The following is a 12391-nucleotide window of genomic DNA, read 5'->3' on the forward strand; positions in this document are numbered from 1 at the left end:
TTTCTTTCAATTCATTCTAGTGCTGTTTTAGTTTTTGATTGAGCTTTCACTCTTTGATCATCAGTTGCTCTTCTCTCTTCTCAAGCTCCAAAAGTATTTCTACAAGTGGAGTTGCTTGTTTCGTTTTCCATTACTAAGTAATACAGGGTTGCTGTTTTTTCAGAAATAAGCAGTTGCTAGTTTTTATGTAATGCTGTTAACATGGCATGTGGCAACTTATCCATTATTTGAAAAAATGCAACTTACTTTAAGCTTCTTTATAAACCCTACAAGACCTATCTGTCTAGCAATATACACATTCCTTTCTGTTTCCAAAGTACACCATTCTCATGTATTCCTTTCCATTTCTTTTGCAGGTATTATGCAGACATTGCAAAACTCCCAGCCATCAGTGACCAAGATATGAATGCCTACCTCGCAGAACAGTCACGCCTGCACTCTATTGATTTCAACATGCTGAGTGCACTCAATGAAATCTATTCCTATGTCAGCAAATACAGTGAGGAGGTGAGGAAACATTTCTTCCTTGGAGGGCCCCAAGGAACTATTTGTCTCTTGAGGCACCTGAGTGTTGTTGCCATAACTTGATGGATAAGACACACAAGGCCTATTCAGTTACTATTCAGTGGGGGGGCATAGTGGAATCATGTAGGGGGCACAAAGACATAAATGCTGTCCCTTCAACACCCCCACTACAACCCCACCAGCATCATTCCTGGTCTTTCCATGCTGAGCAGAAAGGCTTGAGGAAGGATATAAATACATTTGACTAAAGCTCTAAGGAGCCTGCTCACACTTCTATCCTGCAGCACATAGGACTAAGCAGTTGAACCACCTTTGGATTTCACACACACACCAACGCCGAAAAGAAAATATTTTGGATTGCAGCCCTAACAAATTACAATATTAAATATTTCATAAACAGGGCACCACAGCTAAGAAGGCCCTCTCCCTAGTTGCTTTCAACTCAGCTGGTGAAGTCTATGTGCACAGTCAGGCTTGTACCTTGTCCCAAGCCATGAAGGGTTTAAAGGTTAGCACAAGCATATTGAATGATGCTCAGAAATAAGTCAGTGATCAGGAAGATAGGGTTGCGCTACGTCCTGAATTTCCCGGACATACTTGGAATACTGCAGTTGGAAGCAGTGTTCAGGCGGAAATCGTAAAATGTCCAGGAAAATCTGGCAATCTATGTCGGCAGTGTCGTTTTTGCCGACTTTCCTTAACAGTAGCTCCAAAATTACTTTTTGAAATATGGGAACTCTAGTGAAGATACTTAAGAAAAGAAATTGGTCCCAGTCAAAAGCCCTTCAGCTGTATTTGAACAGCAGACACACACACCCCGTTATCCCATATCAAAAGATGTGTTTGAAACACCCGAGTTTTAAAAACAGCTTGCCATTGTGGCATTTTGTCTGTGAAAGGTACATGTCCAGTTCTTGAGATTCTGGTCCCATATATCATAAACATATTCTTAGTGTAACTTGGAACCAAAAGAACCCAAACCATGCATGCGCCTAGTTTTTATGTATCGCATCCTAATGGTTTAAAAACTAAACCGTTAAAAGCCTGGGGAAATAAAATGAATGGTGTCAAAAAGAGAGAAAGGTAAAGGACTCTTCCTGAATTCCATAAGCAGGATGCCACAACCAAGAAGTCCCTAATCACAGGCACCAATATAACATGGGCTAGTTTTTAATCTTGAAATCTAAAAGCAGTCATCTCTAAATTTCTATAAATGAGCTTGTAAATCCCTGTAGTATTGTAGATTTAAAACATGTGTTATAAAATAGCTTTATTGTGAAATGTGATGTAAAAACCCCCAAAACACCCTCTGAAGTGTTATTTGAGACCTGTGATAATTTCTAGTTATCTTTGTCAGGTTGCCTCATTTGTGATTCTATCCACTATCTACCATTATCGAAATTTATTTCAAAAAGAATTGAATTAGTGACTACTCTTCATCATTATGTAATTACATCACAGTCGTCAGAGAAAGCAGAGTTGTGGTTTAAATGTTTATTTTAAAAAAGCTGCTTGAAAAGCCGAACTGCTCTCCAAATGCTTTCAAAAAAGCATTCTGACCTACGGTGCTGTCCCACCATCCCTTTCCCCCCAGAAATGAATAGTATGGCACAACTCAAACACAATCTATTTTGCAAAGTGTTGCTGGCAGCATGGGCTCTTCTGATGGATGCATCACTTGAAACCAAGTTCCCACCATCTGTTCAACCCTTTAATTTGCAGTGCAAGAAAAGCCTATTTTGCAATTACAACCATTAAAAGCAAGGCTTTTGTCATTTAATTGCATGTATAAGCGCGTGGTACTGTGCAGCAGCCATTTGCCGATTAGGGATGAGAACCTCATTACTTTCTTGTTAAATGATACAGGAAATGTAGCATCCAGAATATGATTGTGTTTTTTGCTGGTAATGTGCACCACTGTGATAACACAAAAATGCGTATGGGCTGGTGAAGGCAGTGGCACTCTGCTTTGCAGTCATTTTACCCTTAACCTTTTTCTTGGGCGGAAATACAGCTAAAGGCTAGGATTAGGTTGGTCATCTACCCTCATGCATCTTCCAAGCTCTCTAAAAAAAGTAACAGGTGTATATATATCGTAACTACTAACAAAGCTAGACTGAAATGTCAGAACATCACTCCTGTGTATGTATCTGGTTGGCCACTGTGAAATCAAGGTGCTGGACTTCTGGTCCAGCAGAACTCCACTTTTGGTTTTATGTGTAATCCACAGAATAGAATCAGCGCAGTTTTCTTAGCAGAATATATATAGATACCAAAATCACCTAGATTTTCTAAAACCATTTCTTTGTTTCTATCTTTCCTTTTTTCCATCCCTCTCTCCATTTAATCTGACTCACTATTTTGGCTGTTTTTTATTATTAGTTCTGCTCTTTCTAACGTGTTGGCATTTATCTTGGTTCTAGATCATCGGGGCTCTGGAGCAGGATGAGCAGGCGCGCCGGCAGCGCTTGGCATACAAAGTAGAACAGCTTATTGGTGCCATGTCTATGGAGAGCTGAAGAAAGGAGCTGGAACTCCTGGAACAAAGAGATGGAAGTAGTTGCCTCAAAAACTTCTGGGAACTGAGTAAAACCAGCAAGGAGGCTGCTGGGAACACACCTAAAGTACTGTGACAACCTCCACCGAGGAAGAGATGTTAGCCCAGATACGTAGCTCACAATTCGATCATCAGATTTCAGCCAAAAGGACAGGAGAAAACCAGTAACAATGGCGCATCTAAAAAAGAAACCAGTTGGCTTTGCCAAGAAGTTGAGTTCCTCAAGTTGTACACCTAGAAAGGTTCTGGGAAGCCTAGATTCCTCCATGACTGCTGCTTTGCATGAAAGTTGTTTGATGTATATTAGGAGATAACAAAAATGCTATTTAAAGTTTTGTTTTGTTTTTTAAAGAAAAAGGAAAGAGAGAAGAAAAAAAATGAAATGTAACAAAAACCACAGTGGCCACATCAAATATCCCATTGAAAAAATTCCGCTGCATACACTGCCCCTCCCATCTCATGAGATCCCCGTTGTCTGTGGCTCAGATGGATGGTTCGCAAGTGGATTTTCACGCCTTTGGGAATGTTTGAAAAACTCCATTTATGCCTCTGCCTGGGAACTTACAGAAAGCCCCGCAAGCACAAATTTGCACCAAACCTTTCAAATAGTGCAGCTGGGGAAAGAAAGTCCAGCAGTCTGTATCTGCAAGAGGCACTTAGCAGAAATGTACCTGAGTGGAAAAGCCATCCAGTCCTTCAGCCCATCTGTCTTGAAATTCATCTTCAGCTGTGCATTTATAGAGTACAGATATTTTTTTAATACTCCTTATTTACCGTTGGAGGGGCATATGATTTTATGAAAGTCCTTCATTCCTCTTCTGCGTTGATACAAACCTTCTCCCTGTTGAAGAGATTCCTCCCTGTCTCTGTGTATTTGACAACTGTGTTCCTAAGGAATGTCCTGTCCGTTTTGAAGCTAAGGAAATTGTGAGTGGTTTAAACTGAAACTGGTGCATTGTGGGCTTCTGCAGGTGCAATTTGTGTAAAAACTAATTGGCTTTCTTAGTTGCTTGGGGTGTGGGTTGGTTAGCTTTTGGGTCGTTGTTTTCCTAGTCACTATGTGATTTCTTGCAGTAAAGGAAAGAATGTTTACAGCAAGTAATACTTGAACAACGTAGACCTAGTGAGGCAACATATTTATTGCTTTCCCACATTGGATTCGCTGGTGCTTATGCAATCAGGACAAATGGCATTTGCATTTTTTTTCCTCACACCATATGCAAGGTCATGCAAAGGTCGAGCATAAGACTTCTATATCTAGTGGGAAGGGAGACAAAAGGAAATGGCACACTCTACATGCCTGTTAATGGCTGTTGTCTTTGTCTTTGTCCATGTGTCCTGTCTTGGGTTAGGTTTCTTAGCTGACCCTAACAGCCCATTTCTTAGTGATCAGTTGAAGGCTGGTGTCTGTGAGTTGTTGTTGTTGTTCCTTTTTTAAAAAAGAAAAAGACCAAAGCTTTCTTGTCCCTTTCGAGAGTGCCAAGTAGCAGGTGGGATGCTGTAAATATTTCTCTCTGTAATAAATATTGATATTTGTGCAGGCTGCAGCTAAGAAGGGTGACTGGGGCAAGACAATTAGGCCTAATGGAAGGCAAGATTATCGACCACACAGTTTCAGATCCCGTGACTGGAATCTGAGTCGGATTTGAGGGAAGTAGAATGGTTCCCTCAAGCGAGGTCTAGGAAGAAGCTGGTTGTGACACCAGCATGTATGACCATTCTGACTGTGCCACCACCTCCCAAACTGTATAGCATTTTCAGCATAAGACAATTAAATGTCTAGGGTTTAAAACAGCTGCTCTTGATGGATTCAGTGGATACTATCGCCTGCTCGTTATAGGTTGCCAGAGCACCAGTACTGTACTGGAAAACCTAAAGGTGTCTGGGGAGGAGTTGTCATGAAGTAACCATTTAGTAACTTTGTATAGCTGTTTGATGAAGGGAATTCTCAGAATCAGGAAAAACAAGGGAGGAATTCAACATTGTGCTAAGCTGAAAATTTGCTCTCTTCCCCCTGCACACTGTTCTGGGACACACACACACACACACACACACACACACACACACACTGAATCAGTTTTGGGGAGGACAGTGGCAAGCATGGGGAGGAGAGGGTTAAAGCCATGTTGCACAAGTGGAAGTCATTGTGCAGTGCTTCCACTGACAGGAGGAGTCATTAGGTGAATCCCCACCCCCACCCCAAAGGCTTTTACTCCTAACTCACTTTTATAGCACCTATATTTCTCAGCTATCTCCTGGGCCTATCCTTGCCACATCAGTCCAAAGCAGGATTTAGACTTCAGAAGCACTGGAAGGTACTATTATATGCATGAAGTGGGCTCCATGCAATTAGGAAGTGGGGTGGTACGGGTGGCCCTACCCATGACATTGTGCACCTCCCTCCCCCCACGTTGAGCATGAACATCTGAATAGGGGGAGCCTATGTTTCTAGAGCTCTATGCACATAGGCTTCCACAAGATATGGAATTCTGCATGAATGGGTTTCCAAATTGCGTGGAAGTGCACAGGCGTAGAGCTGTCCGTTTGTAGGCTTCCTCTCTTCAGTTGTCCATACTCACTGGGTCAGGGAGGCTTGCAGTATCAGGGGAGGGACCACCTCAGCCCTCTTTCCTGTTTATTGAGTGGAGTCCTTTCATGAGTAGGCTCATACATTATTAAGATCCTGTTCAGCATATGAGGAAGGAGCATCTTCTCTGGTAGAGCAGACACTTCTTGCCACTAAATGGCTTGGGCAGCCATGCCACTACCCCTATTTCCTATAGTGAGAGATGGAGCTGCTTCCACAGAAGGCTGAGGGTGAGTGGGTTGCACGTTAAATCCCTTACTCAGTGAGAATTCCCAATTTTTACTTTCTAATCATTATCCTGAATGCTGCCAGCAAAAGGATAAAGGAAAGGAGCAACTTGCTGCTTTAATTATAATTCATTAAAAGCTGTGCCAAGCCCACTTTCCCCCTGATAATTCACTTTCATAAGTTTCCCTGGGCCCTATTAATAGCCTGAAAGAAATACTAATGACTGACCTTGTGCAATAAGCCAAAGCCTTTGACATTCACAGCAGCCAAAGCTTTGCAGCCAGAAAGCTCTGATTTACATTGACTTGGCAGGAACAGGGACCAGGAGCCAAATGAATGGAGGCATCTCAGAATAAGGGCAGCTTGGTTTCCAGAGCGTTACCTCTGTACTGTCTGGCAGTGTGAGTTTGATTGCAAGAGCAGATTTGTCTCCTCTGTTCCTGAACTTAATTGTTAATGTTTAACAGCCAATTTTTGTTAAAAGAATTTCCACTTCAACCAATTACAGGTACTTCACAATTAGATCATGTTAGGTCTCCTTCAGTGCACTTTCATTTTTATTGGTTTTCACTTTTTACAGATGTTCTGTATGGGTGTACCTTCATCTTTCCAAACTGGGGCTGCAGTTTCTTGAGTATTTAATCAAAAGTAGAGGAAGAGGTAACTCACCCAGAGGTACTATCTAGAAGGGGTGGGTAACACTAGAGTTGCTGGTTTAGGTTGTGTAGCCATCTAGTGTCAAAATGCACATCAATTGGCTTGATCCTTTTGTTGTTAGCAGGTGTCAGGCATGCTGATTCAGGCACTGTCTGCAAGTGGCCCCTAACTATAAGCATTGCTTCCTACAGTTACACTTTTCCATTGTATACTGATGACCTCCACACACAGTTTTTAAGGCTGGAAGGGATCTCCTGTGTGGTATCATTTCTTCTAGTATTTTCTGCCCTCTGGCTGGATGAAATTTATCTAAAGCTAAACTGGGAATACATGTCATTCTCAAATTTCTGCTCCACAATTAAATAAATATGGGAACCAAACGGCTACCAAACAGTCCAGTTGTGGCTGCTTCATAGCCTGATTCATGGATGGCTTTAGTATGGTGGGGTAAGATTCAAATACTGTTTTTCTTTGGACAGCAGCAGGGTTTGAGCATTTAAAAGCCGTTGCATTTGCCTTAGGTGACATTCCCTATCTGTGTCAGTGACTCCTTCCCCTGATGTTTGAGTCCCAGCCTGCTCTGTTTCAGGTGTTTTCACATCAAAGCCAGAGACGTCATTTCTGGAATTTCTGTGCCTAGCACGGCCGTTTGAATAATTCCATTTAATCTTCCATTGATGAGTGCTATCCAGAGCCATCAAAGAGCCCACTGCAAGGGGTAGTGATGTGCTAATCAAATGCTTCTTTCCTTTGAAGGCCTTCGTTTTTAAAAAATAAAATAAAATTCCATCTAGTTAGCACACTTGCCTGCCCCTGCTGTAGTGGGGGGTTTTTTTCCCTCCTCCCAGCACTAAAATTCTGCATCCGCATCACTTGCCAAAGCAATGGACCCTTCTGTCAGTAATAGGTTCCATGATCATTTAGAGTGTGGTAGAAGGGGTAAACAGCTAAAGTGCTACAGCTGTTCTGAGCAGAGCCTCTGGCTAAATTAACAATTTGTGTTGCAAAAATGTTTATAATTTAATTTATTTAAAACAGGTTTAGGTCACCTTAAAAGATAGAAACCCTCTCAAAGTGGTAAAAACAAGGTAGAATCAAATACAGTACAGTCACAGTCTGAAAATACATAATAAAGGCCAGCAGTAGTTAAAAAACAACAACAATACCCGTCTGACCCAAAATTACACATATTGAACCAGCTACTGAACCATGAAACAGCCAAAGGAAATATCTCATGTAAAAGCCAGGTCTTTAATGTGCTCCAAAAAGCCTGTAACAATTAAGTCTTCCCAGTGGCGATGTATGCCAGCAGTGCGGGGCCACTGCAGAAGATGCTCTCTCCTAAGAAGGGTGGTTGGTGATCATAACATGTAGGCAGGCTGTTATGAATGAAGGTGGTCCTTTGGTTGACTCAGCCCCAAACTTTCTTAATGCTTTAAAAATTAAAAACAGCACTTTAAATTGGGATCAGAAATGCACAGGCAGCCAGTTCAGCTGTTGCCATGTGTCACCTGAATTGACCACCTGGCTTCCACCAGAACCTGAATACCGTAGTTACATTTTGCAGTAGCTGAAGTTTCTGAACTCTCTGCAAATGCAATCCTACAAACAACACAGATGCAACTAGTACACATATCTAGATGGGCTGCTGTGCCAACAGCTACCCTAAGCTGGCAAAGAGCATACCAACCCACCTCAGCCACCTAAGCTTCCCTATTTAGTGCCTATTTAGTGTGGACTTTGCTCTTAAAAGGGAGTGCAGCCCCATCTAAGCTCCTTCCAAAATAGTCTATTTCCCTATTTGTCGTACCTCCATGTTTTCTAGACTCAGTATCATTGTCATGGGCTGACATCATAAAGTAGGACTTTTTATCAAAGTGTCCTCCCATTCCTTGCGGTTAACAATATTTTGGGTCAAAAGAATGCCTGCCAGGGCAGCTCATTTCTGCCCTCTGCCAAAGTGGTCGAAGGGCTCCCAGACCCCTTTAGCAGCAGATACTTTGCTAGAATGGTCCCACTTACTCATTTGAGTTTACTTCAGTTTAAGTGAAATCATTTGTCGTCATAGTCTAGATGAACTGCCCCAAAATTTCATCAGCCTAACAAAGGGGCCAAAGTTTTGATATATCATTTGTGCATCTCAGTGCAGTGTCTCTTCTCTTAAACTTTACCTCCCACCCAAACACAAGAGCTGCTGGTACTGTGCTTCAGTTCTTCTCCAAGTAGTCCTGTTTGTTCACCTAAGCTGCGTAGTGTGTGGATGAGTGGAACTCATCTGCAACCATTCCAGTTAGAGGTAGACAACGTCATAGGATGCCTCCAGTGTGCAAATGTTGCAATAATGGAAAGGCATAGTGGCATGTGTTTTGTTGCTCTTGCTTGCCATGCTCTACATCTGGCTGAAGGACTGAGAACATCCCCGGAAGGCTCCAGTTTGAGAGAACTCTTATTTCAACTTGCGTAAGAATGAGAGCAGCTCCCATTAGCATTGCCAGGTGCTGTGACTTCCCCTTCAGCCCTCCTTTTAGGCTCCAGTATTATCTACAGTCACCTGTCAATGGGAGTCAGTTCAACAGGCAAAATGAAACAAAAATAGCCTGACCTGATTAAGCTTTGGGGGAGGAGAGAGAGGCTGAGTGGAGACTCAACCCTGGTGAAAAAGGACACAGCAGCAGGAGCAGTTGGAGAAGAATAAATACCCAACATGAAAGAGCCATTTAAACTCCAGCCGAGCTAGAGTTTATCAGATTTCAGCATTCCATTTGTACAGTACTATAAACCACAAGCCAGTAACAATACAGAGAGATGCTAACTGTATATGTTTACTTGCTAGTGAGCAGTCTGATCTTCTAAATAATAAATGTGTTTCCAGAGATAACTTCTCTCTCTTCCCCCAGTTAGTTCTGGTTCCCATTAACTGTTACCCATCTGTCCAATATCCCATCCAGTGAGCACAGCAGTGGGAGCTAAGTGAAAAATATTCAAGAGATATGCATCGTTTTTCAAGATGCTAACTGAATTTTCCAAAACTATCAACAATAAACAGATCTCCCTCCTTTTGTATCTGTGTGTGATGACTACCAATCAACCTCATACCTTGCCAGTGTAATGCAGATAAGGCACCTTACCTTTGTAGACAGGGATATGTATCAAGGGATGGTAATTTGAGTTCAATGCATTAGCCTACTCTTCTGAAAGAAATCATAGCCCATAGACAAATGTGCTAAGGAAAGGCCACAATCTAAATGCAGGTCATTCAGTTTTAGAAGATTTTTTTTAAAAAATGTTTTAAAATTGAAACACCTTTTGAATGTATTTCCTTTTGAAAGACTTCATCGGAATTTAAAAAATGGTTCTGTGGAATTCCAGTAAAATATGTCTCTGAAGGATTTTGTAGTGTTTTGAAATATTCTTGAGATCTTCTGTGACTTTCCTCCCCCCCTTTCCAAATGTACATCTTCACTTAGTATATATAACTAGCAGTATCTCACAATACTAGGAAATGAGAAGAAGCATGAGTCAGCCGTTCTTTCTCTTTTTGGACTTCTTATGTCACTTGCAAATGGGGACCTTTTCCCTCAGTTCTCTCAGAGTGAGAAGAATGAGCTGGGAATCAGGTATCTCACCAGAAGAGATTGCAAATTTTCTCTTGATACATTACATCAGAAGTGCAAAAAAGAAAGTGCACTCATTCTTCCTCCTAAAGCATGGGTAGGCAAACTAAGGCCCAGGGGCTGGATCCGGCCCAATTGCCTTCTAAATCCGGCCCACAGATGGTCTGGGAATCAACGTGTTTTTACATGAGTAGAATGTGTGTTTTTATTTAAAATGCATCTCTGGGTTATTTATGGGGCATAGAAATACATTCATTCCCCCCCCCCACCAAAAAATATAGTCTGGCCCCCCACAAGGTCTGATGGACAGTGGACAGGCCCCCTGCTGAAAAAAGTTTTCTGACCCCTGTCCTAAAGCCATCCTGGGAACCAAAAGCAGTGTTTCCAGACAAATTGAGGATACAAATGAACTCCAGAACCCTGTGTAATCATTTATGCATCTGTAAGCCAGGGATGGTGAACAAGTCACCCACTAGCAATTGTTGAACTTCAGCCACAGCCAGCATGGCTGATGGTCAGAGATGACGGGAGAGGTAGTTCAACAACCTCTGGAGGGCCACAGCTTCCACAGCCCTGCTGTAAACAATTTTCAGATCTGGTGACCATCTTGAAGGGATTTCATAAGGAATCAATGTAGAGAGCTCCCCCCATAACATTTCAAGGCTCTGTGGTACATCTGTATCCTTACCTCAGATGCAGGCAGGGAGAGAATCTGCCTAGATGCTGTGTTCAGTATTAGCAACAAACACAGCATCAGGAAAATTTGAAGAACATAACGCAATTCATCTCATCTAGTCATTTGAGACTGCCATTGTTTTTCAACATGTGGAATCAATCAGGTTACGTAACTGAAACACAGTTTGTTTTCAATGTGGTTAATGCTTAGGTGTCTGTGTTTGTCTATTGTTTTTGACCAGAATTTCTCTTTTATGTTGTCTGTGTTTTGCCTTCTTGTCTGTGTATTTCCCCCCTTCGCAGATGAAACCTGATGAGGGTCTGAGTCTGAAAAATACATTTATACCAATAAACAAGCAGAAGTGTGGACACTTTAAACCTTCCATATCTTTTGTTTTGTCTTGTTACAAGGCATGTGGTGCTTCAGAGAAGTCAGCAAATTTTTTAAACCAACTTTTCATATGGTTGTTTTTTTTAAACCACGTTGTTGGCCAAAAATGGACGCTTTTTTAATAGGATACTACAAAATTGGGGAGAGGGAGATACCAAAATACACTTGACAACTTGTTCATAAGTAAAAAGGGAACTTTGGTACCTGTCAGTTTTAATTCTCCAAAATTTAGTACCATTTCTGAAAAGTAAAAATAGTTGGCATTTCAAAATTTGCTGTCAACATTCTGCTTAGATAATGTCCCAGTGATCTTGGAACAAGATATTGGAAGGTTTACAGGGACCGTACTTTGCACAAACAGTTTCTGAAATGGTGCTTTTGTTTTGAAATGTTCAAAACACTTTCTAGATTTATTGTGAGCATGATATAGGTCTTGTCCATAAGCTTTCATTGTGCCTGACAGCAGGATGGGGGTTATTTACAACCAAGTATGTTCAGACAGCACTGGCGGCCGAATCCACCGAGCGGCTCCTACCAAGCCTTGTTAAAATGGATGGGGGCCCTGACGATGCCATGCTCGGTGGATTCCTTTCCAGTGTTGTGCTACAAGGAATCTATATTCTCATTTGATGTTTCGTTCTGTAACTGCACTAATATCAAAAATAATAATAGAGAGGACCCAAATCTTGTGGAATTAATCTGGTGGGATTTCTAATAATGATCCAGTTGAGTACTGTAAGGAAGATTTGAGGTGGCATGAGAAAGGGCTTCTATTTAATTTGTCCCATTCCTGGAACTGAATTGCTGCAGCAGTCTGGTAAGGCTGTTGGACTGCATAGCCTACATGTACCCACTCTACACTACCCTAAACATTTTCTCATCCTTTTCCTCCTCCTTTATACTTGACACACTGGAGTTCTGTATTATATTTTTTTTTAAGATGGTTGTCTGGTTTTTGTTGTTTTTACAAGTGTTGTGGGGGGGGGGGGATGTAAGAAAGCTGAAGTATTTAAAAAAATGTTCCAAGGGGAAAAAAGGTTTTTGTTATTCTAATATATTATTGTGTACCTATTGTAAATATGAAACACTCCTATTTTGCAATCCAAGGACTCACTTTGTACTGTTGTTATATATAAATAAAGTTTACTGGATAAAAA

At 41.5% G+C, this 12391-nt stretch overlaps 1 protein-coding gene across 2 annotated transcripts in view; it reads left to right on the forward strand.

The window, feature by feature from the left end:
* Positions 1–12391, forward strand: part of PLXNA2 (plexin A2) — a 400950-nt gene extending 388559 nt beyond the window's left edge. For both annotated transcript variants that reach the window (XM_083508745.1, XM_083508746.1), the window contains exons 31-32: positions 357–507; positions 2949–12391. In XM_083508745.1, the coding sequence (XP_083364871.1) occupies positions 357–507; positions 2949–3044 (247 nt within the window). In that variant the 3' untranslated portion in view covers positions 3045–12391. The remainder of the gene's footprint in view (positions 1–356; positions 508–2948) is intronic.

This window comes from Podarcis liolepis (genome assembly GCF_965112155.1).
Source record: "Podarcis liolepis genome assembly, chromosome: 6".
In the NCBI taxonomy this organism is placed as follows: domain Eukaryota; kingdom Metazoa; phylum Chordata; class Lepidosauria; order Squamata; family Lacertidae; genus Podarcis; species Podarcis liolepis.